Source organism: Ranitomeya imitator, chromosome 1 (genome assembly GCF_032444005.1).
Source record: "Ranitomeya imitator isolate aRanImi1 chromosome 1, aRanImi1.pri, whole genome shotgun sequence".
NCBI classification, from domain to species: Eukaryota; Metazoa; Chordata; class Amphibia; order Anura; family Dendrobatidae; genus Ranitomeya; species Ranitomeya imitator.
This window is the reverse complement of record NC_091282.1, coordinates 693,118,049-693,145,531: the sequence shown is the minus strand read 5'-3', so window position 1 is coordinate 693,145,531 and position 27,483 is coordinate 693,118,049. Positions and strand designations below refer to the sequence as shown.

The 27,483-nt window shown below is 42.4% G+C and overlaps 1 protein-coding gene across 5 annotated transcripts in view; it reads right to left on the bottom strand.

Annotated features, from left to right (window-relative positions):
* Window positions 1-27,483, bottom strand: part of NPAS3 (neuronal PAS domain protein 3) — a 628,831-nt gene that overhangs the window by 51,221 nt on the left and 550,127 nt on the right. For all 5 annotated transcript variants that reach the window (XM_069730521.1, XM_069730552.1, XM_069730532.1 and 2 more), the window contains 2 exons: window positions 25,146-25,339; window positions 3,202-3,308 (listed from right to left, as the gene is read on the bottom strand). In XM_069730521.1, the coding sequence (XP_069586622.1) occupies window positions 3,202-3,308; window positions 25,146-25,339 (301 nt within the window). The remainder of the gene's footprint in view (window positions 1-3,201; window positions 3,309-25,145; window positions 25,340-27,483) is intronic.

Sequence of the window (27,483 nt, the reverse complement as noted above, 5' to 3'; positions counted from 1 at the left end):
TTTTTTTTTACTTTTGCCATGCTTCAATAGCCTCCATGGGAGGCTAGAAGGAGGCACAGCACGATCGGCTCTGCTACATAGCAGCGATCTGTTGATCGCTGCTATGTAGCAGAAATGGAGGTGTGTTGTGAGCGCAGACCACAGGGTGGCGCTCACAGCCACCGGTGATCAGTAACCATAGAGGTCTCTAGGACCTCTATGGTTACCATCCTGATGCATCGCCGACCCCCGATCATGTGACGGGGGTCGGCGATGACGTCATTTCCGGCCGCCCGGCCGGAAGCAGTAGTTAAATGCCGCTGTCTGCGTTTGACAGCGTCATTTAGCTAGTTAATAGGTGCTGGCAGATCGCGATTCTGCCCGCGCCTATTACGGGCACATGTCAGCTATTCAAAACAGCTGACATGTCCCGGCTTTGATGCGGGCTCACTGCAGAGCCCTGCATCAAAGCAGGGGATCTGACCTCGGACGTACTATCCCGACCGAGGTCAGATAGGGGTTAAAAAAATAAATTTAAAAAAAAATCACTTTTTACGGAATTTAATAGTTCTTTTAGGAGACTACCGTATTATCATCTGATCGCTTGTACTATACATAGCAGGGTTGAAGCCCTGCTATGTACAGCAGAAATCACAATCTCCTATGGATGCCCGCCACGAGCCGCTGTTCACAGGAGGATCGTAATGACAGGCACGGGGGTCTTCTGCAGACCACTGGCTTTCATAACAACCCATCTGTACCCCATGACCATGTGACAGAGGCACCGATGGGCGGCAGGAATAACGTGCTTCGGTCAGCAATGTGTTAAATCCCGTTGTCAGAGACTGGAGATCTTTTTCATACCACAATCTTATAAAAAAACATTGCGAACACTTAAAAAAAATACATGTAACACACAAATATGATTTAAACAATGTCATTTTCTAACAACACAAGCTTTTAAGAAACAAAACCCTACTGCTGAGAACATTACTGTACTTAGTAGACCATATAAAAGTGAAAAGAAGAAAAGTTTTAAGACTAAACACAGGTTCATAGGGGAAGGGGGGTTATCTTCCTGCTACACCAGTTTTTTATGCGGAATATTTTATTTGTGACTTTTTACATTTTTCCCACATCTAAAGTCACTATATATTGGACAATTTGCAAAAAAGATCACCCCTCACAATATTCAAAACTGCTGTCATGTAGCTTGTTAACCCTTCAGATGCTTCACAGGAATTTACACAAAGTGCAATGAATTAAATGAAAAATTATATTTTTTCCATAGGGATCTAAGAGGTAATGTTTCTACTTGTGGACAGTGACAAGACAGGTCTGGCATGCCAGTATAAGAAGACTGAAAAGCCTTGCATGCTCCTCTGGGAAATTAAATATTCAAATTATCTCTTCAGAGAGGACGAGGACTAGAACTCTAGTGCCAACTATTGGAAGTAGCAATCCTAAAAGTCACTATCGACTCTTTAACGAGTCTTGCAATATAACTTAGGATAAAAGCCAAACCAGAATCCCAATTTGCAGACACAAAGTTTCAGAGTGTTGCCCCTCATCAGTGCAAAGTATGAGATCTAATTTAGCTAGGTATAAAGAGTAAGGTTCTTCCAATAGGTGGTGCTAGAGTTCATGTCCTCTTCCTCTTTGAAGAGAAAATTTGCATATTTTTTCCATTAAAATGCAGCTAACATTTTAACAGGCTACCCTAGCTAGTAGATCCCGAGGCCATTACTTGGGCTCAGAATGCTATGGCAACCACTGGGACCACAAAATCACGTTTTTGGGGTGCCAATGGGGTTAAAGAAGAAATCCCCTTCCTCTGTTAACCATCTAGATGTCACTGTTGCTATTAACAGCATATAAGGCCAGTCTCACACGTCCAGATAATTCCGGTACCGGAGAAATCGGTACCGGAGTTATCCGTGTCCGTGTGCTCACATGGCACATCAGTGTGGCACACGTGCGGCAGCCATGTGCCGACTGAGGACCACACGGACCGTGCAGGAGACAGCGCTACAGTTAAGCGCTGTCCCCTGCTTTTGGTGCTGAAGCCGGCATTCATTCGTTCTCCCCAGCAGCGTTCGCTGGAGAGAAGGAATGAAAAATCAAGGTTTTTCTTTTTTTGTTAAAAATAAAGTTTGGGGTCACCTCCCGCCTCCCACCCCCCATGCGCCCGCCTGCTTGCAGAGAAATACTCACCCAGCTCCTGCGATGCCTCCTCTCAGCGCCGGCAGCTTGTCCTGTGTGAGCGGTCATGTGGTACCGCTCATTACAGTGATGAATATGCAGCTCCACCTCCCATAGGGGTGAAGCCGCATATTCATCACTGTAATGAGCGGTACCACGTGACCGCTCGCACAGGACAAGCTGCGGTGCTGAGAGGAGGCATCGCGGGAGCTGGGTGAGTATTTCTCTGCAAGCGGGCGGGAGCAAGGGGGGTGGGGAGGGGTGGGAGGCATTAGATGACCCCCAAACTTTATTTTTAACAAAAAAAACCCTTGATTATTCATCCCTTCTCTCCTGCAAGCGCTGCTTTCAGCCGAGCAGGACAGAAGGGATGAATGCCGGCTTCAGCACCACACACAGGGGACAGCACTTACTGTAGCGCTGTTCCGTGTGGTCCTCAGGCGGCACACGGATGGCATACACACGGACCCATGGACTTTAATGGGTCCGTGTGATCCGTGCGCTCCCACGAACACTGACATGTCTCCATGTTTTGTAAACGGACACAATGTCCGTGAAAACACTCTGACATGTGCTGAGACACATTTATTTTAATGTTTCTACGTGAGTCAGTGTCTCTGGTACGTGAGGAAACTGTCACCACACGTACCGGAGCCACTGACATGTGAAACCGGCCTAAGTGGTTACATGGCCATGATTAGAGCCAATACCAATCGAGGCCTATGCAGCAGGTATTACAGACAGCTGGCACCTGCTACATTTTCATCTGTCGGAGGATGCTATTCTTTTATTTCCCAGGTCAGTAAAAATGCATATTGGTGATCATAGAAGGATTAAGGCATCTACAAGCTGTTGATCTACAAGCCATTTTGCTGGATAGCACCACATTCATTCCTAATATTGTGTCAGACAAAAGAAAAGGAATAAAGAGGTCAGGGGTTAAGTATTCCACTTATTACATGGTCCCAGAATAGATAGGCCTGATAACTGAGCACGCCAGGTATGGTGCAACATACTCACAGTCCAGGTGGCTGTGCCTAATGCCTTCCACATCTTCAGCATGAATGAAGTGATAGCATCGTTTACCCATCAGATCCACAGCATTGAGGTCCATGTAATCACTGACTCTGTAATATTTAAGAAAGTTAAATGTATATATAATAATCTTAATAATACCTAAGCATCATCTAAGGCTACCATTAGCACTGCAACAGGTAGAGGAATATTTACCAATGTTAATTTCCAGTCCTTTAGGAGGACCTGTCACTTACCATAAATAAGTCATTTACTACCTGGTGCAAATGTCTCTGTTCTCCTCACTCTGGCATTATCTTTTGTTCCTGTGCCTGAGATATCACCCTTTCTTCCCAGTGTATAAATCTAGATTTTTAGCCATCTGGGCATGTTCCTGAAGAAAACACCCATAAAGAAAGGTTGATGACCACACCTACTAGATTTTCAGACTCTCTTACACTTGCGTGGTTCCATAAATTTGGCTTATCGGTAGACAGCCCAGTATAAGTCTACATCACCCAGTAGCTGGCTTACTTTGCTGCAAATGTTTAGCTCATGCAGTCACGTTACATATAAAAGTATGCTCATATAAAAGTAAAATAAAAAGTAGACCTCTGTAAAAGTACGCCCATATAAAAGTATGCCCATATAAAAGTATGCCCATATAAAAGTACACCCATATAAAAGTACACTCAAAAATACACCCACATAAAAGTACGCCCACATAAAAGTAAGCCCATATAAAACTACACTCATAAAAGTACACTCATAAAAATACAACTATTTAAAAGTACACTACACTCATAAAAGTACACCCATATAAAACCACACTCATAAAAATACAACTATTTAAAAGTACACTCATAAAAGTACACCCAAATAAAAGTACACTCATAAAAGTACACCCAAATAAAAGTTCACTCATAAAAGTACACCCATATAAAACTACACTCATAAAAGCACACTCATAAAAATACAACTATTTAAAAGTACACTCATAAAAGTACACCCATATAAAAGATCACTCATAAAAGTAAACCTATATAAAAGTTCACTCGTAAAAGTACACCCATATAATAGTACACTCATAAAAGTACACTCATAAAAGAACACCCATAAAAGTACAACCATATAAAAGTTCACTCATAAAAGTACACCCATATAATAGTAAAATAAAATTACACTCAGATAAAAGCTCATGTAAAAGTAAATCCATTTATATATAGGTATCTAGTGTGGTGCGGGTTTTTTTTATCTTGCATTTTGCTGCCTGGCAAAATTTCTTATCTTCTGTTTTTTTGTTTGCTATTGGTGTTTCTCATGGATTTACTACTAATATGATGTTACCGTTTATCATGATATTTAAATAAAGTTTGTTATATTTATAAATCTTGGCTGTTTGCTTCCATCATGGAATATAGTCCTCACAAAATATTATTTTGAGTATTTTGAGAATTTGGACTGTACTGTTATAGGTTTAAATGCTTTTTTGTCGCTTTGGAAGCATACACTAATTTTGGAAGAATATTTATAGGTTTTGTTGTCCATATAAAAGTACATCCATATAAAAATACAGTCATGTATAAGTGCAACCATATAAAAGTACACCCTTATAAAAGTACGTTGTATAGAAGTGCAACCATGTAAGTGTACACTCATATAAAAGTACAACCATATAAAATTTAAATAAAAGTGAACTCCTATAAAAGTACACCCCTATAAAAGTACAAATACATAAACATTAATTCATATAAATACAGTACACTTATAAAAATATAACCATATGAAAGTTAAATACAAGTACACATAAATAAAAGTACATCCATATAAAAAGTACACTCCTATAAAAGAACAAGCATATAAAAGTACACCAATGTAGAAACACAACCATATAAAAGTACACCCATATAAAAGTACACTTATATAAAAGTACAAGCATATAAATCTAAAATAAAAGTACACCCATATAAAAGATCACTCATAAAAGTACACCTATATAAAAGTTCACTCGTAAAAGTACACCCATATAATAGTACACTCATAAAAGTACACTCATAAAAGAACACCCATAAAAGTACAACCATATAAAAGTTCACTCATAAAAGTACACCCATATAATAGTAAAATAAAATTACACTCAGATAAAAGCTCATGTAAAAGTAAATCCATTTATATATAGGTATCTAGTGTGGTGCGGGTTTTTTTTATCTTGCATTTTGCTGCCTGGCAAAATTTCTTATCTTCTGTTTTTCTGTTTGCTATTGGTGTTTCTCATGGATTTACTACTAATATGATGTTACCGTTTATCATGATATTTAAATAAAGTTTGTTATATTTATAAATCTTGGCTGTTTGCTTCCATCATGGAATATAGTCCTCACAAAATATTATTTTGAGAATTTGGACTGTACTGTTATAGGTTTAAATGCTTTTTTGTCGCTTTGGAAGCATACACTAATTTTGGAAGAATATTTATAGGTTTTGTTGTCCATATAAAAGTACATCCATATAAAAATACAGTCATGTATAAGTGCAACCATATAAAAGTACACCCTTATAAAAGTACGTTGTATAGAAGTGCAACCATGTAAGTGTACACTCATATAAAAGTACAACCATATAAAATTTAAATAAAAGTGAACTCCTATAAAAGTACACCCCTATAAAAGTACAAATATATAAACATTAATTCATATAAATACAGTACACTTATAAAAATATAACCATATGAAAGTTAAATACAAGTACACATAAATAAAAGTACATCCATATAAAAAGTACACTCCTATAAAAGAACAAGCATATAAAGGAACACCAATGTAAAAACACAACCATATAAAAGTACACCCATATAAAAGTACACTTATATAAAAGTACAAGCATATAAATCTAAAATAAAAGTACACCCATATAAAAGTGCACGCAAATACTGTAAAATAACACCCATATAAAAGTACAACCAAATAAAAGCACACACATACGGTATTTCAATTCTCACATATAAAACTACACTGATACAAAAGCACACACACACTAAACATTATTTTGTGAAAATGTAGCCCAAATCCTCATGCTTTTTGCTCATAAATATCCCCATTATCTATCAAATAAGGTACCTAAATGTACTCTGAAGGTACAGAGACCATTTCAATTTGTCTTTCCCCTTTAAAAATCTGTGCCATATTTGTTGCTTTCTAGTCACAGTAAACAGACTGTCCTTTCCTTTGCACTGGATAGTAAATAAAAGTGATTTGGTAAAAATACATATAGTTAATGGTGTTTTCCCCAAGTATATTTATGATATTGATGACATATTCTAATGATTACATACTGGACCTAGGAGTGGTATCTCCATCTGACCACAGCCGGAGCTGGTAAAGGCTGGTAAGCCGTAGTGCCATGTGTCGGACCCTAATAATGACGATCCTCCTGATGAAATAATGATAACCAATATCATACTAATGGAACACACCTTTAATTCTCCTTTATATGCTGAGATGGTTCCTATTGTATATAACTCATTCTATGCGAAGAACTTTCTAAAGCAAATATAGGCATACCATTTCTCCCCCCTCACAAGAGTTAAATCTCCTCCTTTTGTCCTTTCCAAAGACTTTGCAAAAGTGAATGTAACTGGAAGTAATTAACGAGCAATTATTTCTGTCGGATCGCAAAGGCGGAAAACAACGAGGCCACTAATTACCAAAAGCGCGGGCGACACAACACTTTCTGCGCTGCTGTATCGGAATTATAATAATCAGCGGATATTACTCGACGAATGATATAAATGACAAAGCGTGTAATAACCTGTAATAGCACTAATAATGGTAATAATAAGCCTGGTGATAATAGCAATGATCATCATTATATTGCTTGAATAATGAGCTCGCTAATGAAGCAACGGGAAACAAAGGAAGTCATAGTACAGTGCTGTATACAATAATAGAGAAGAATGTGTCCATACACCCACAACTGTCCATAACAAAGCCGCACAATACAACATACTCTGCACCTGTGGGAGGTGTCCACAATGTGCTGTAGGTTCACACCATACTGTCCCACAGCAGGTCTGGAGAGGTATTGTGAGGCACATGGCACATATGGCATTACACCCTTATCAAAGTACACTCATATCAATGAACATCCATATAAAAGTACACCTATGTAAGAGTACACCCAAATAAAAGTACACCCATATAAAAGCACACCCAAATCAAATAACACCAAAATAAAAATACCCTTATATAAGAATACGCCCATATCAAACTACACTCAAAAGTACACTCATATCAAAGTACACCAATATCAAAGTACACCCAAATAAAAGTAAACTTATATAGGAGTAGACCCATATCAAAGTACACCAAAATAAAAATACCCTTATTTAAGAATACATCCATATTAAAGTACTGTATTTTCTGGCGTATAAGACTACTTTTTAACCCCTGAAAATCTTCTCAAAAGTCGGGTATCGTCTTATACGCCAGGTGTCGTCTTATAGGGCAGGTGCGGAGTAATCTGCGGTCGCCGCATATTGTGGGGGGAGCGACCCCAATGACAAGGCGAGGGGGCGCCTCACCAGGAAGGTGTAAGTGAAGCAGAGGCAGAGAAGGAGATAATAGGATACAAGGGTGAGCCAGATGAGTGAAAGAGGAGTGTTTTTTCTAGGCACAGCACCGCTCTCTCTTTTTTGCATAACTCTGGCATCCCAGACGCTGACAGTTTGCTTCACTTACACCTTCCTGGTGAGGAGCTCCCTCACCTCGTCATCGGGACCACTCCCCCCACACTATATACTTCGACCGCAGATTGCTCCGCACCCACCCTATAAGACGACACCCGGCATATAAGACAACCCCTGACTTTTGAGAAGATTTTATATTTTAACTGGAAAAGTTGGGGTCGTCTTATACGCCCAGTCGTCTTATACGCCGGAAAATACGGTACACTCAAATAGAAGTACACTCATATCAAAGTACAGCCAAATAAAAGTACACTCATATCAAAGTACACTAATATCAAAGTACACCCAAATAAAAGTAAACTTATATAAGAGAACACTCAGATCAAAGTACACCCACATGAAAGTACACTAAGGCTAGGTTCACATTGCGTTAGGGCAATCCGTTAAGCGCAGAGCGCTAGCGGATTGCGCTAACGCAATGTTTGTTTAGGGTCCGCGTTTGGCGTCCCCGCTAGCGCAGATCCCCGATCTGCGCTAGCAAGGGACGGACCTCGGACGCACCTCGGACGCTGCAAGCAGCGTCCGAGGTCCGTCACAAGAGAACGGCACATCGCTAGCGCGTGCCGAAAATGGCATGCGCTAGCGATGCGCTACAGCAAAAAATCACATTGCTGTAAATGGGTGCGCTAGCGAACCCGTTGCACGGTGTTAATTGCAACATTTTCGCCGTGCAACGCAGTCCGTCAGCGTTAACCCATTAACGCAATGTGAACCTAGCCTTATATAAGAGTACACCCAAATATATTTACACCCATATAAAATACACCTAAATAAATAAAAGTACACTGATTTGACAGAAGACCAATATAAAAGTAGATCCATATCAAAGTACACCCAAATAAAAGTACACCCATATAAAATGCGCCAAAATAAAAGTACACTGATGTGAAAGTACACCAAAGTAAAAGTACACCCATATAAAAATACACCTAAAGAAAAGTACACTGATATGAAAGTACACCAATATAAAAGTATGCTTACTAGTGATGAGCGAATATACTGGTTACTCGAGATTTCCCGAGCATGCTCGGGGGGTCCTCCGAGTATTTTTTAGTGCTCGGAGATTTAGTTTTTCTTGCTGCAGCTGAATGATTTACATCTGTTAGCCAGCATAAGTACATGTGGGGATTCCCTAGCAACTAGGCAACCCCCACATGTGCTTATGCTGGCTAATAGATGTAAATCATTCAGCTGCAGCAAGAAAAACGTAATCTCCGAGCACTAAAAAATACTCGGAGGACCCCCGAGCGTGCTCGGGAAATCTTGAGTAACGAGTATATTCGCTCATCACTAATGCTTACTGTATATAAGGCTACATCTATATAAAATGCACCAAAATAAAAGTACATCTATATATATAATTGTCTAAGGGGTACTTCCGTCTTTTTGTCCTCAACTTCCGTAACGGAAATCCCGCGTCGCTGATTGGTCTCGGTAGCTGCCTGTCATGGCTGCCGCGACCAATCAGCGACGGGCACGGTCCGATTAGTCCCTCCCCTACTCCCCTGCAGTCAGTGCCCAGCGCCCGCTCTATAATCCCCTCCAGTCACCGCTCACACAGGGTTAATGGCAGCGGTAACGGGCCGTGGTGTAACGCACTCCGTTACCGCTGCTATTAACCCTGTGTATCCCCAACTATTTACTATTGATGCTGCCTATGCAGCATCAATAGTAAAAATATGTCATGTTAATGGTCCTCTGAGGCCACTCACAAAGATGGCAACACGCTGGACCTCATCTTCACCCGCCTCTGCTCCCTTACTAATCTCACTAACTCACCCCTCCCCCTGTCTGACCACAACCTACTGACATTCTCTTCCCTCTCCTCTCCTAGTGTGCAACCCCCACTAAGTCACTCACCCTCGCAGAAATCTCAAACACCTCAATTTACACTCACTCTCCGAGTCCCTTCTCCCTCCTACAGACATAGCCTCCCTTCGTGACACAGATGCTGCTGCCACTTTTTATAATACCACAATAACAGCAACACTAGACTCGGCCGCCCGGCTCATGCATAGCAAAACTCGTACGCTCAACAGGCAGCCCTGGCTGACCAAAGAACTGAGACGGGCTTCCAGGATCACTGAGCGGAGATGGAAGCGATGCCACTCTGCCTACCACTTCACTGCATACATGCAGTGCCTCGCCAGCTTCAAGTCCACGCTCACTGCCGCAAAACAAACTTACTTCTCATCTTTCATATCCCCCCTCTCTCACCACCCTAAACAGCTTTTCGACACTTTCAATTCTCTACTCCATCCCCCTGCACCCCCTCCCTATCCTCTCATTTCTGCTGAAGACTTTGCCTCCTTCTTTAAACAGAAGATCAATACGATCAGAGAAAGCTTCGGCCCACAGCGCCCAATGACCCTCTTAGCTGCTCAACCCTGTTCCTCCAAAACCAGCTTCTCCACCATGGCAGAAGATCAGCTCTCCACCCTCTTGTCAAGATTACACCTCACCACCTGCACGCTTGACTCGCTCCCGTCCCACCTCATGCCTAACCTTGCCACGGTCTTCATCCTAACCCTAACACACCTCTTCAACCTCTCACTCATAACAGGTGTCTTCCCCTCAGCCTTCAAACATGCCAAGATCACACCCATCCTCAAAAAGCCCTTCCTCGACCCATCCTCTGTGTCTTGCTATCGCCCAATATCTCTTCTCCCTTATGCCTCAAAATTACTGGAACAACAAGTCCATCTTGAACTGTCCTCCCACCTCTCCTACTGCTCCCTCTTTGACCGGTTACATTTCTGGCTTCCGACTCCATCACTCAACTTAAACTGCCCTAACTAAAGTCACCAATGACCTACTAACTGCCAAGAGCAAGCGGCACTACGCTGTCCTCCTTCTCCTGGACGTGTCTTCTGCCTTTGACACTGTGGACCACTCCCATCTGCTACAGATCCTCTCATCTCTTGGCATCACAGACTTGGCCCTATCCTGGATCTCGTCATATCTGACAGACCGAAGAGTCAGTGTCTCCCTCCCACACGCTACCTACCCACTTCGCCCCTTGTCTGTCGGTGTTCCTCGAGGCTCTGTTCTAGGACCCCTACTCTTCTCCATCTACACCTTCGGCCTGGGACAGCTCACAGAATCCCACGGTATGCAGTATCATCTCTACGCCGATGACACGCAGATCTACCTATCCGGACCGGACCTCTCCTTCTTACTTAACAAAATCCCACACTGTCTGTCTGCTATCTAGGCCTTCTCTTCTGCTCGCTTTCTAAAACTGAACATGGACAAAGCAGAATTTATCATCTTTCCCCCATATCATTCTACCCCTCCACCAGATCTATCCATCAATGTCAATGGCTGTTCACTTTTCCCAGTCCCACATGCCCGATGCCTCGGGGTGATCTTCGACTCTGCACTCTCTTTCAAGCTACATATCCAAGCCCTTGCCTCCTCCTGCCATCTCAAACTCAAAAATATTTCCCGGATCCGCGCATTCTCTCAAATTAATATATGAAAATGGGCTTCTATTAAGTTTGGAATCATGTAAACCCAGAAAAAATCTTTATTATTATAAAGTTAAAAATGCCTTAAAAGGCATTTTTAACTTTATAATAATAAAGATTTTTTCTGGGTTTACATGATTCCAATCCCGGATCCGCGCATTCCTTGACCGCGACACCACAAAAACACTAGTGCATGCCCTTATCTCCCGCCTTGACTACTGCAACCTCCTACTCTCTGGCCTCCCCTCTAGCACTCTGGCACCACTCCAATCCATCCTACACTCTGCTGCCCGACTAATCTACCTGTCTCCACGCTATTCCCCAGCATCTTCCCTATGCCAAGCCCTTCACTGGCTTCCTATGGCCCAGAGACTCCAGTTCAAAACCTTTACAATGACATACAAAGCCATCCATAAGCTGTCTCCTCCATACATCTGTGACATGGTCTCCCGGTACTTACCTACACACAACCTCCGATCCTCTCAAGATCTCCTTCTCTACTCCCCTCTGATCTCTTCTTCCCACAACCGCATCCAAGACTTCTCCCGTGCTTCCCCCATACTCTGGAACTCTCTATCCCAACACATCAGACTCTCGCCTACCATTGAAACCTTCAAAAAGAACCTGAAGACTCACCTCTTCCGACAAGCCTACAGCCTGCAGTGATCCTCAACCTACTGAACCGCCACACAACCAGCTCTACCCTCTCCTAGTGTATCCTCACCCATCCCCTGCAGACTGTGAGCCATCGAGGGCAGGTGTTATGACCTGGTGGTCAGGACAATAATGGACCTGGTGGTTAAGAGCACACGGAATGACCTGATAGTTACTGATAATAAAGGACGAGCTCTGGGACGTGGGAACTCTGCTGACCGCAATCCCTAATCCTATCAAACACACTAGAAATAGCCGTGGATTGCGCCTAACGCTCCCTATGCAACTCGGCACAGCCTAAGGAACTAACTAGCCCTGAAGATAGAAAAATAAAGCCTACCTTGCCTCAGAGAAATTCCCCAAAGGAAAAAGCAGCCCCCCACATATAATGACTGTGAGTAAAGATGAAAATACAAACACAGAGATGAAATAGATTTAGCAAAGTGAGGCCCGACTTACTGAACAGACCGAGGATAGGAAAGGTTACTTTGCGGTCAGCACAAAAACCTACAAAAAGACCACGCAGAGCGCGCAAAAAGACCCTCCGCACCGACTCACGGTGCGGAGGCGCTCCCTCTGCGTCCCAGAGCTTCCAGCAAGCAAGACAACAATAAAAATAGCAAGCTGGACAGAAAAATAGCAAACCAAAGAAATACAAGCTAGAACTTAGCTTCTGCTGGGAAGACAGGTCACAAGAACGATCCAGGAGTGAACTAGACCAATACTGGAACATTGACAGGTGGCATGGAGCAAAGATCTAAGTGGAGTTAAATAGAGCAGCAGGTTAACGAATTAACCTCGTCACCTGAGGAAGGAAACTCAGAAACACCCACCAGAGGAAGTCCATGGACAGAACCAGCCGAAGTACCATTCATGACCACAGGAGGGAGCCCGACAACAGAATTCACAACAGTACCCCCCCCCCCTTGAGGAGGGGTCACCGAACCCTCACCAGAGCCCCCAGGCCGACCAGGATGAGCCAAATGAAAGGCACGAACCAGATCGGCAGCATGAACATCAGAGGCAAAAACCCAGGAATTATCTTCCTGACCATAACCCTTCCACTTGACCAGGTACTGGAGTTTCCGTCTCGAAACACGAGAATCCAAAATCTTCTCCACCATATACTCCAACTCCCCCTCAACCAACACCGGGGCAGGAGGATCAACAGATGGAACCACAGGCGCCACGTATCTCTGCAATAACGACCTATGGAACACATTATGGATGGCAAAAGAAGCAGGAAGGGCCAAACGAAATGACACAGGATTGATAACCTCAGAAATCTTATACGGACTAATGAAACGAGGCTTAAACTTAGGAGAGGAAACCTTCATAGCAACATAACGAGACGACAACCAAACCAAATCCCCAACACGGGGACCCACACAGCGCCGGCGGTTAGCGAAACGTTGAGCCCTCTCCTGGGACAATGTCAAATTGTCCACCACATGAGTCCAAATCTGCTGCAACCTATCCACCACAGTATCTACACCAGGACAGTCCGAAGACTCAACCTGCCCTGAAGAGAAACGAGGATGGAAACCAGAATTGCAGAAAAACGGCGAAACCAAAGTAGCCGAGCTGGCCCGATTATTAAGGGCGAACTCAGCCAACGGCAAAAAGGACACCCAATCATCCTGATCAGCAGAAACAAAGCATCTCAGATATGTTTCCAAAGTTTGATTAGTTCGTTCGGTTTGGCCATTTGTCTGAGGATGGAAAGCCGAGGAAAAAGACAAATCAATGCCCATCCTTGCACAAAAGGATCGCCAAAACCTTGAAACAAACTGGGAACCTCTGTCAGAAACGATGTTCTCCGGGATACCATGTAAACGAACCACATGCTGGAAAAATAATGGCACCAAATCAGAGGAGGAAGGCAATTTAGACAAAGGTACCAAATGGACCATCTTAGAAAAGCGATCACAAACCACCCAAATGACCGAAATTTTTTGAGAGACGGGGAGATCTGAAATAAAATCCATAGAAATATGCGTCCAGGGCCTCTTCGGGACCGGCAAGGGCAAAAGCAACCCACTGGCATGAGAACAGCAGGGCTTAGCCCGAGCACAAGTCCCACAGGACTGCACAAAAGAACGCACATCCCGTGACAAAGATGGCCACCAAAAGGATCTAGCCACCAAATCTCTGGTACCAAAGATTCCAGGATGCCCAGACAACACTGAACAATGAATCTCAGAGATAACTCTACTAGTCCATCTATCAGGGACAAACAGTTTCTCCGCTGGGCAACGGTCAGGTCTATCAGCCTGAAATTTTTGCAGCACCGCCGCAAATCAGGGGAGATGGCAGACAAAATTACCCCCTCTTTGAGAATACCCGCCAGCTCAGGAACACCCGGAGAGTCAGGCACAAAACTCCTTGACAGGGCATCAGCCTTCACATTCTTAGAGCCCGGAAGGTACGAAAGCACAAAATCAAAACGGGAGAAAAATAACGACCATCGAGCCTGTCTCGGATTCAACCGTTTGGCAGACTCAAGATAAGTCAAATTCTTGTGATCTGTCAAGACCACCACGCGATGCTTGGCTCCTTCAAGCCAATGACGCCACTCCTCAAATGCCCACTTCATGGCCAACAACTCACGATTACCAACATCATAATTACGCTCAGCAGGCGAAAACTTTCTAGGAAAGAAAGCACATGGCTTCATCACCGAGCCATCAGAATTTCTTTGCGACAAAACAGCCCCTGCTCCAATCTCAGAAGCATCAACCTCAACCTGAAACGGGAGCGAAACATCTGGCTGGCACAACACAGGGGCAGAAGAAAAATGACGCTTCAACTCCTGAAAAGCCTCTATAGCTGCAGAAGACCAATTGACCACATCAGCACCCTTCTTGGTCAAATCAGTCAACGGTTTAGCAACACTAGAAAAATTAGCGATGAAGCGCCGATAAAAATTAGCAAAGCCCAGGAACTTTTGCAGGCTCTTCACAGATGTTGGCTGAGTCCAATCGTAAATGGCCTGGACTTTAACAGGGTCCATCTCGATAGTAGAAGGGGAAAAAATGAACCCCAAAAATGAAACCTTCTGAACTCCAAAGAGACACTTTGACCCCTTTCATAAACAAGGAATTCGCACAAAGGACCTGGAACACCATTCTGACCTGCTTCACATGAGACTCCCAATCATCCGAAAAGACCAAAATATCATCCAAATACACAATCAGGAATTTATCCAGGTACTCTCGGAGGATGTCATGCATAAAGGACTGAAATACTGTTGGAGCATTGGAAAGCCCGAATGGCATAACCAGGTACTCAAAATGGCCCTCGGGCGTATTAAATGCTGTTTTCCATTCATCGCCTTGTTTAATACGCACAAGATTATACGCCCCTCGAAGATCTATCTTGGTGAACCAACTAGCCCCTTTAATACGAGCAAACAAATCAGACAGCAACGGCAAAGGATACTGAAATTTGACTGTAATTTTATTAAGAAGGCGGTAATCAATACAAGGTCTCAAAGAACCATCCTTCTTGGCCACAAAAAAGAACCCTGCTCCTAACGGTGATGACGACGGGCGAATATGGCCTTTCTCAAAGTATTCCTTTATATAACTCCGCATAGCGGCGTGTTCTGGCACAGATAAATTGAACAATCGGCCCTTAGGAAACTTACTAACAGGAATCAAATTAATTGCACAATCGCAATCCCTATGAGGAGGTAGGGCACTGGCTTTGGGCTCATCAAATACATCCCGATAATCCGACAAAAACTCTGGAACTTCAGAAGGAGTGGAAGACGAAATAGACAAAAATGGAACATCACCATGTACCCCCTGGCAACCCCAGCTGGACACAGACATAGATTTCCAGTCCAATACTGGATTATGAACCTGTAGCCATGGCAACCCCAAAACGACCACATCATGCAGATTATGCAACACCAGAAAAGCGGATATCCTCCTGATGTGCAGGAGCCATGCACATGGTCAATTGGGTCCAGTACTGAGGCTTATTCTTGGCCAAAGGCGTAGCATCAATTCCTCTCAATGGAATAGGATACTGCAAGGGCTCCAAGAAAAAACCACAGCGCCTAGCATACTCCAAGTCCATCAAATTCAGGGCAGCGCCTGAATCCACAAATGCCATAACAGAATAGGATGACAAAGAGCAAATCAGAGTAACGGACAATAGAAATTTAGACTGTACCATACCAATGGTGGCAGAACTAGCGAACCGCTTAGTGCGCTTAGGACAATCGGAGATAGCATGAGTGGAATCACTACAGTAAAAACATAGCCCATTCCGACGTCTGTGTTCTTGCCGTTCAGCTCTAGTCAAAGTCCTATCACATTGCATAGGCTCAGGCCCATGCTCAGATAGTACCACCAAATGGTGCACAGCTTTATGCTCACGCAAGCGTCGATCGATCTGAATGGTCAAGGACATAGACTCATTCAGACCAGCAGGCATGGGAAATCCCACCATGACATCCTTAAGGGCTTCAGAGAGACCCTTTCTGAAGATTGCTGCCAGGGCACATTCATTCCACTGAGTGAGCACAGACCACTTTCTAAACTTCTGACAATATATCTCCGCTTCATCCTGACCCTGACACAGAGCCAGCAAGATTTTCTCTGCCTGATCCACTGAATTAGGTTCGTCATAAAGCAATCCAAGCGCCATCAACATCATGCAAAGGGAAAATGCCCAGTCTTGAGGGTCACCACGTAACAAAGAAATAATGATCTTTACTTGTTGAACAGGGTCACCTGAGGAGCAAGGTTTCAAGGCAAGAAACAATTTACAATTATTTTTGAAATTCAAGAACTTAGATCTATCACCAAAAAACAAATCAGGAATTGGAATCCTAGGCTCTGACATCGGATTCTGAACCACAAAATCTTGAATGTTTTGTACCCTTGTAGTGAGATTATCCATCCAAGAGGACAGACCTTGAATGTCCATGTTTACACCTGTGTTCTGAACCACCCAGAGGTAAAGGGGAAAAGAGAGACAACACACACTGCAAAGAAAAAAAAATGGTCTCAGAACTTCTCTTATCCCTCTATTGAGATGCATTAGTACTTTGGGCCACCTGTACTGTTATGACCTGGTGGTCAGGACAATAATGGACCTGGTGGTTAAGAGCACACGGAATGACCTGATAGTTACTGATAATAAAGGACGAGCTCTGGGACGTGGGAACTCTGCTGACCGCAATCCCTAATCCTATCAAACACACTAGAAATAGCCGTGGATTGCGCCTAACGCTCCCTATGCAACTCGGCACAGCCTAAGGAACTAGCTAGCCCTGAAGATAGAAAAATAAAGCCTACCTTGCCTCAGAGAAATTCCCCAAAGGAAAAGGCAGCCCCCCACATATAATGACTGTGAGTAAAGATGAAAATACAAACACAGTTGAAATAGATTTAGCAAAGTGAGGCCCGACTTACTGAACAGACCGAGGATAGGAAAGGTTACTTTGCGGTCAGCACAAAAACCTACAAAAAGACCACGCAGAGGGCGCAAAAAGACCCTCCGCACCGACTCACGGTGCGGAGGTGCTCCCTCTGCGTCCCAGAGCTTCCAGCAAGCAAGACAACAATAAAAATAACTTCCAAAAAAATTAAGCAACGGCCTAACTGTGTGACGCTTCCAAAACAAGCCACAGAAATCCAAAATATGAAGATGCGGAAGCACACGTCACAATTATAATGCAAAAATACTTTATTAAAGGATAACACATTTTATCCACACATAATGAAAATCAATATATAGAAAACGAGATATAAAAAATGGAGATGCACATGCAAGATCACAGCAAAATGCTTCTCACAGTGTCCTGTCAATAATTATATAGATAGCCACTCATAAAGAGTCAAACAACCCCCTGGACGAAGCTAACGCGAAACGCGCGTTGGGGATCTTCACAGCTCATACAGGTCACCTCTATTTACTTACCTCTATATATATTACGGAGTCGGGCTTAGCTGGTTACTGCATATGCGGTAGTACTGTTTGACTCTTTATGAGTGGCTATCTATATAATTATTGACAGGACACTGTGAGAAGCTTACTAATGTGCATTGGCCCTTATTACTGGAATATGCAGCACTGTCATGACTTCACTGGTAGCCGCTAATGTGGTATGTTATTTAGGTCAGCTGGCCACAACTGATATATGGAATGGCCCTATATATACTCCCTACAAAGTTTGAGATTTACTTAGAGAGGTGAGGCTGTACCTGCATTTTGCTGTGATCTTGCATGTGCATCTCCATTTTTTATATCTCGTTTTCTATATATTGATTTTTATTATGTGTGGATAAAATGTGTTATCCTTTAATAAAGTATTTTTGCAACAATAAAAATAGCAAGCTGGACAGAAAAATAGCAAACCAAAGAAATACAAGCTGGAACTTAGCTTCTGCTGGGAAGACAGGTCACAAGAACGATCCAGGAGTGAACTAGACCAATACTGGAACATTGACAGGTGGCATGGAGCAAAGATCTAAGTGGAGTTAAATAGAGCAGCCAGCTAACGAATTAACCTCGTCATCTGAGGAAGGAAACTCAGAAACACCCACCAGAGGAAGTCCATGGACAGAACCAGCCGAAGTACCATTCATGACCACAGGAGGGAGCCTGACAACAGAATTCACAACAGGCAGGGTCCTCCCTCCTTATGTACCTGTATGCTTTGTTTTTTGCTCATGTTTAATGTATTTGTCTATATTTGCCCCCTTTTTCACATGTACAGTCATGGCCAAAAGGTTTGAGAATGACACAAAAATTATATTTTCACATGATCTGCTGCCCTCTGGTTTTTATTAGTGTTTGTCTGATGTTTATATCACATACAGAAATATAATTGCAATCATATTATGAGTACCAATAGGTTATATTGACAGAATGAGTTAATGCAGCAAGTCAATATTTGCAGTGTTGACCCTTCTTCTTCAAGACCTCTGCAATTCTCCCTGGCATGCTCTCAATCAACTTCTGGACCAAATCCTGACTGATAGCAGTCCATTCTTGCATAATCAATGCTTGCATTTTGCCAGAATTTGTTGGTTTTTGTTTGTCCACCCGTCTCTTGATGATTGACCACAAGTTCTCAATGGGATTAAGATCTGGGGAGTTTCCAGTCCATGGACCCAAAATCTCTGTGTTTTGTTCCATGAGCCATTTAGTTATCACCTTTGCTTTATGGCAAGGTGCTCCATCATGCTGGAAAAGGCATTGTTGGGCGCCAAACTGCTCTTGGACGGTTGGGAGAAGTTGCTCTTGGAGGACATTCTGGTACCATTCTTTATTCATGGCTGTGTTTTTAGGCAAGACTGTGAGTGAGCCGATTCCCTTAGCTGAGAAGCAACCCCACACATGAATGGTTTCAGGATGCTTTACAGTTGGCATGAGACAAGACTGGTGGTATCGCTCACCTCTTCTTCTCTGAATAAGCTGTTTTCCAGATGTCCCAAACAATCGAAAAAGGTATTCATCAGAGAAAATGACTTTGCCCCAGTCCTCAGCAGTCCACTCCCTGTACCTTTTGCAGAATATCAGTCGTCCCTGATGTTTTTTTTGGAGAGAAGTGGCTTCTTTGCTGCCCTCCTTGAAATCAGGCCTTGCTCAAAGAGTCTCCGCCTCACAGTGCGTGCAGAAGCACTCACACCAGCCTGCTGCCATTCCTGAGCAAGCTCGACACTGCTGGTAGTCCGATCCCGCAGCTGAAACAGTTTTAAGATACGGTCCTGGCGCTTGCTGGTCTTTCTTGGGCGCCCTGGAGCCTTTTTGACAACAATGGAAGCTCTCTCCTTGAAGTTCTTGATGATGCGATAGATTGTTGACTAAGGTGCAATCTTTGTAGCTGCGATACTCTTCCCTGTTAGGCCATTTTTGTGCAGTGCAATGATGGCTGCACGTGTTTCTTTAGAGATAATCATGGTTAACTGAAGAGAAACAATGATACCAAGCACCAGCCTCCTTTTAAAGTGTCCAGTGATGTCATTCTTACTTAATCATGACTAATTGATCGCCAGCCCTGTCCTCATCAACACCCACACCTGTGTTAATGGATCAATCACTAAAACGATGTTAGCTGCTCCTTTTAAGGCAGGACTGCAATGATGTTGAAATGTGTTTTGGGGGTTAAAGTTCATTTTCTGGGCAAATATTGACTTTGCAAGTACAGTAATTGATGTTAAGCTGATCACTCTGACATTCAGGAGTATATGCAAATTACCATTAGAAAAAATGAAGCAGTAGACTTTGGAAAACTTAACATTTGTCTCATTCTCAAAATTTTTGTCCATGACTGTAAACGCCATGGAATAAATGGCGCTATAAAAATGTATAATAATAATACTATTTGTTGGGGATGATATAGCATTAGTCTTTGAAGAGAGAATATCCTTACCTAATGACTATTAAAGTACTTTAGGCAATGACAAATTCCTTAAAATTAATGAACAATGTCATGTAAGGATGACTTAGCACCCACACCTTGAATTACTAGGCACAAGTTGTCCATGCTGAAATTGGTTGCCAGAAAATGGCGGCAGAGCAGTGTCCATTGATCTACATGTGTTCACATGTGGTATCACCTTATACAGAGCATACATTGATCTTTATTTTTTAACTAGCTGAAGAGCCCGGCGTTGCCTGGGCATAGTAAATATCTGTGGTTAGTTATAGCACCTCACTTCTCTCATTTTCCCATCACGCCTCTCATTTTCCCCCTCACATCTTTCATTTTCCCCCCACACATCTCTCATTTTCTCCCTCACACCTCTTTTTCCCCCCTCACTCCTCTCATTCCCCCCTAACACTTGTCATTTCGACCTCACATCTGTCATTTTCCGATCACTCCACTATTTTCCCTCATTCCTCTCATTTTGCACTCACACCTTTTCATTTTCACCTCACACCTCTCATTTTCACCTCACACCTCTCATTTTCACCTCACACCTCTTATTTTCCCCTCAGTATATACATGTTTGTCATCTCCCTTATATATAGTATACACCTGTATGTCATCTCCTGTATATAGTATATATCTGTATGTAATCTCCCCTGTATATAGTATATACCTGTATGTCATCTCCCCTGTAAATAGTATATACCTGCTGTATGTCATCTCCTCCTGTATATTGTATATACCTGTGTCAACTCCTCCTGTATATAGTATATACCTGTATGTCATCGCTTCTGTATATAGTATATACCTGTATGTCATCCTCTCTTATATATAGTATATACCTGTATGTCATCTCCTGTATATAGTATACACATGTATGTCATCTCCCCTGTATATAGTATGTACCTGCTGTATGTCATCTCCTCCTGTATATACCTATGTCATCTCCTCTTTTATATAGTATACACCTGTATGTGATCTCCTCCTGCATATAGTATATACTTGTATGTTATCTCATCCTGTATATAGTATATACCTGTGTGTCATCTCCTCCTGTATATAGTATATACCTGTATGTCATCTCCTCTTTTATATAGTATATACCTGTACGTCATCTCCTTCTGTATATAGTATATACCTGTAAGTCATCTCCTCCTGTATATAGTATATACCTGTAAGTCATCTCCTCCTGTATATAGTATATACCTGTGTGTCATCTCCTCCTGTATATAGTATATACCTGTATGTCATCTCCTCCTGTATATAGTATATACCTGTGTCATCTGCTCCTGTATATAGTATATGCCTGTATGTCATCTCCCCTGTATATAGTATATACACTGTGTGCAGAATTATTAGGCAAGTTGTTTTTTTTGGATCACACGATACTTTTTATACATGTTGTCCTACTCCAAGCTGTTCAGGCTTGAGAGCCAACTACCAATTAAGTAAATCAGGTGATGTGCATCTCTGTAATGAGGAGGGGTGTTGTCTAATGACATGAAAACCCTATATAAGGTGTGCTTAATTATTAGGCAACTTCCTTTCCTTTGGCAAAATGGGTCAGAAGAAAGATTTGACGGGCTCTGAAAAGTCCAAAATTGTGAGATGTCTTGCAGAGGGATGCAGGAGTCTTGAAATTGCCAAACTTTTGAAGCGTGATCACCGAACAATCAAGCGTTTCATGGCAAATAGCCAACAGGGTCGCAAGAAGCGTGTTGGGCAAAAAAGGCGCAAAATAACTGCCCATGAATTGAGGAAAATCAAAACATGAAGCTGCCAAGATGCCATTTGCCACCAGTTTTGCCATATTTCAGAGCTGCAACGTTACTGGAGTATCAAAAAGCACAAGGTGTGCAATACTCAGGGACATGGCCAAGGTAAGGAAGGCTGAAAAACGACCACCTTTGAACAAGAAACATAAGATAAAAAGTCAAGACTGGGCCAAGAAATATCTTAAGACTGACTTTTCAAAGGTTTTATGGACGGATGAAATGAGAGTGACTCTTGATGGGCCAGAGGCTGGATCAGTAAAGGGCAGAGAGCTCCACTCCAACTAAGACGCCAGCAAGGTGGAGGTGGGGTACTGGTATGGGCTGGTATCATCAAAGATGAACTTGTGGGACCTTTTCGGGTTGAGGATGGAGTGAAGCTCAACTCCCAGACCTACTGCCAGTTTCTGGAAGACAACTTCTTCAAGCAGTGGTACAGGAAGAAGTCGGTATCGTTCAAGTAAAACATGATTTTCAAGCAGGACAATGCTCCATCGCATGCCTCCAACTACTCCACAGCGTGGCTGGCCAGTAAAGGTCTCAAAGAAGAAAAAATAATGACATGGCCCCCTTGTTCACCTGATCTGAACCCCATAGAGAACCTGTGGTTCCTTATAAAATGTGAGATCTACAGGGAGGGAAAACAGTACACCTCTCGGAACAGTGTCTGGGAGGCTGTGGTGGCTGCTGCACGCAATGTTGATCATAAACAGATCAAGCAACTGACAGAATCTATGGATGGAAGGCTGCTGAGTGTCGTCATAAAGAAAGGTGGCTATATTGGTCACTAATTTTTTTTTGTTTTGTTTTTGCATGTTAGAAATGTTTATTTCTAAATTTTGTGCAGTGATATTGGTTTACCTGGTGAAAATAAACATGTGAGATGGGATTATATTTGGTTTTTATTAAGTTGCCTAATAATTCTGTACAGTAATAGTTACCTGCACAAACAGATATCCTCCTAAAGATAGCCAAATAAAAAAAAAAAACCGCACTCCAACTTCCAAAAATATTAAGCTTTGATATTTATGAGTCTTTTGGGTTGACTGAGAACATAGTTGTTGATCAATAATAAAAAAAAAATCCTCAGTGTTTGTGTGTGTCATCTCCCCTGTATATAGTATATATCTGTATGTCATCTCCTCCTGTATTAGACCTCGTTCACACGTTATTGCTCAGTATTTTTACCTCAGTATTCGTAAGCTAAATTGGCAGCCTGATAAATCCCCAGCCAACAGGAAGCCCTCCCCGCTGGCAGTATATATTAGCTCACACATACACATAATAGACAGGTCATGTGACTGACAGCTGCCGTATATCCTATATGGTACATTTGTTGCTCTTGTAGTTTGTCTGCTTATTAATCAGATTTTTATTTTTGAAGGATAATACCAGACTTGTGTGTGTTTTAGGGCGAGTTTCATGTGTCAAGTTGTGTGTGTTTAGTTGCGTGTGGCGACATGCATGTAGCGACTTTTTGTGAGATGAGTTTTGTGTGGTGACATGCGTGTAGCAACTTTTTGCGTGTCGAGTTGCATGTGACAGGTTAGTGTAGCAAGTTGTGTGCAGCAAGTTTTGAGCATGGCGAGTTTTGCGCGTGGCGAGTTTTATGTGTGGTGCGTTTTGAGTATGTGCAAGTTCTGTGTGAGGCAACTTTTGCATGTGTTGCAACTTTTGTGCATGTGGCAATTTTTCCACGTGTGGCGAGTTTTCCATGAGGTGAGTTTTGCACGTGTGGCGAGTTTTGCGTGAGCCTAGTTTTGCATGTGGTGAGTTTTGCGCATGGCGAGTTTTGAGTAGCGACTTTTGTGCTTCGACTTTTATGTGGCGAGGTTGGTGTATGTGTGGTGAAATGTGTGCTGAGGGTGGTATATGTGTTCAAGCACGTGGTAGTGTGTGGCGCATTTTGTGTGTGTGTTCATATCCCTGTGTGTAGCGAGTATCCCATGTCGGGGCCCCACCTTAGCAACTGTACGGTACATACTCTTTGGCGCCATCGCTCTCATTGTTTAAGTCCCCCTTGTTCACATCTGGCAGCTGTCAATTTGCCTCCAACACTTTTCCTTTCACTTTTTCCCTATTATGTAGATAGGGGCAAAATTGTTTGGTGAACAGGAACGCGCGGGATTAAAATTTCGCCTCACAACATAGCCTATGACGCTCTCGGGGACCAGACGTGTGACTATGCAAAATTTTGTGGCTGTAGCTGCGATGGTGCAGATGCCAATCCCAGACATACACACATACATACTGTACATACATACACACACACACACACACACACACACACACACACACACACACACACACACACACACACACACACATTCAGCTTTATATATTAGATTGGCAGATCCCCAGAGGTTTAGTGTTTTGCCTGTGTATGGACCTACACAAGCAGAAAAATAATAGGTTGAACTTTATGATCCTTTCTTGAAGTCCACTATTTATCCTCCTGATGGTGGGTCAGTGATAAGACAGGATGTAAAGTCATTTCTTTTCTTGAAACTTGAACTGTCAATTGTATAGGAGGAGAGCACTTTTATGTACTTTCATCCTATGCTCCCATAAAATAACAAAATGGGTAGCTTTCTGAATAAATTAGATGCCTTTACCTTCATATAGTGCATCAATTGTAGTGTGCCAAGCACTACTTGTATGGGGGGCCCACCGGGAAACTCACCTCTTCCCCTGTGGGCCAGTCCGAGCCTGACCAGGCATGATGAGACATTCTGGCTACAAGTTTAATATTTTTACCAGCATGCATTCTACCTTGTTAAGTAAGATAACTGTTCATGTAAGAGAACATCAGTTATTCTAGAATTCTAGAATGTAATATTGTACATCAGATGCAGTGCTTACCAATACAAAATCTACTCATGATTGCAAGTGCTTCAGCCTAGAAGATCACATACCTATTTTCACAGTATATAATGTTGAGGTCCATGTTGACACGTGTTACAAACATGTGGCAGTCAATGCGGACTTCATTGATGGTTGGAGGAGGGAGCGCATGAGCCACAACTACTAAGCCCATCACCTGTCCCGTACCAGAGCGACCATGAGACAGAGACACGCGGAGACGCAATCGTCCAGTTACGTGGATCACCTAGAACATACAGGAAAATCAAATTACAAACGACCATTTAATTGATTTATTAAAGAGACAAATTGTGCATTTAAAGGGCATTATTTAGAAATCATTTGAGAAACAGAGTAGTAAAATTATATATTTTTGACATTGGCTGTTCCGGCAATGTGGACATATGGCTATTTTAGCCAATCACTGGGTGTGATGTAATGTGTTGGCCACAGTGGCGACCAGTTACCTGCCTAAACTTACCAGAAGATGAATTGGGGACACTGGCAGGAGACCAGGTAGTGTTAGAAGAGGAGCAAAAGGGATTGGTAGGATAAGTCTGATTTTTTTATGTTTTAGAACCTTCTACACATGTATTTTTTTAATTCAGGGCAGGGTCCTCTCTCCTCCTGTACCAGTTGTGACTTGTATTGTTCAAGATTATTGTACTTGTTTTATTATGTATACCCCTCCTCACATGTAAAGCGCCATGGAATAAATGGCGCTATAATAATAATAAATAATAATAATAATAATAATAATAATTCAGGGATGAAAAACCTGTCTACTAGAATTTTTTTTTTTTTTAATGTCAACTGAGCTTGTCCTCCAATTGCTGCCGCTCCACTAACTCAGGAACTGCTTTTCTTCTGTGCCCCTCAGTTCCAAAGTTACATCTTTCAGTAATAAAAATACAAATTTTTCTTCAACCAACTGGGCGTATACCAAAGAAATTCAATAATGGTTTTTGCATTTTCTCCTCTGATGCTGGCCAATCAAAACATGGCATCGCCTACAGGCGAGTTCTGTGGTGTACGCCCATTTGGTTGAAGGGAAAATTTGCATCTTTATTATCAAGGGGTGTAACTTTGGAACTGAGGGGCACAGAAGAAAAAGCAAACCTGTTCCAGAATCAGAGGAGCAGTGGCAATTGCAGGCGGTACACCAGTGAAATGTAAAAATCCAGTGAAAGTTCCTTTTTAAGAGAGATGGGTTTATTCTTTCGTGGCACTACTATTGCGCACTTAATTCTGCTTAGAAGGGAAAATAAAGTAAAGCTTCATATAATCAAGGATGGGGTGGCAGAAGGCATGAAAAAGGCAAATACAAGAAACAAAGTTGATGGAAAAAAAAAAGCCAAAAATGTAAGGAAAAATAAGAACTGGTCAGTAGGAGGCAGGGTGCCGCAGACCAAATAATCCAAAGCCTAGCAGAATACAGTAAGTAGATTCCTCTCTGACATGTGGGGAGTTTTGCTGCTGGATTGCTCGTGGCAAGAAACACATCAGAGACTCCTGTGGTACTTTTATATATTTCAGCAGCTAAATCTAATAGGACAGGAAGGCGGGGGGAGCCGATGTACACATAACGTCAGGAGCAAGCTCCCCTTCCTATGACCTTAACTGTTATTCAGGAAATCGTGGTTAACGACTAAGCAGCCAGTAAGATCTCTATACTAGTCCAGACATGAAATGGTTAATGCATGATCACGGAGAATCAACCTCACAGGAGAATCTGGACTTTTTACAGTATGCCATGAAGGAAGCAGTGTTGTCCATTACTTCTAACTACTTTTTAACTATTCATGTTAGAGAAGGTCCCTTAGGCTATGTGCACTTGTTGATTATTTGCATGAGATTTTTCTGCACCAAAAAACAGAGTGTGCAAAACACTGCATAAAATAAGTTAATATTTTACGCATTTTTACGTGTGGTTTTTATGAGTTTTTAATCGTATTTTTTTCCCCATTCATTTGTTGAAAAACATTGCAAAAAACTTAAAAAAAACTGACCTGCTGCAGATGTAAAAAAATGCTTTGATGGTTCAGATCCGCAAGTGAACAATAAGCAGCTTGTTGCAGATTTCAAATATCTCACTTTGCTAATATTATAATGTGTAGCTTTCTTCCCCTTAAAAAAACTCAAGAAAAAAACCCAAAATGAGCGCATACCCTATCGTAAGTAATAGTATTGTGCAGGTAAATAACAAAAAGTACCTACCGTATTTAACAATGCTTTGATCAAACAAACATAAAATCCATGCCACCACGACAAGGTGAACCCAATTGGGATGGTCCTGCCTCTAGTATTAAAACCTTACCTTGTGTCAGCCAACCTCAATGTGAATAAGGGCAGAGCAGGATACAGAGGCCTGATACAGGACAGGACTATCCC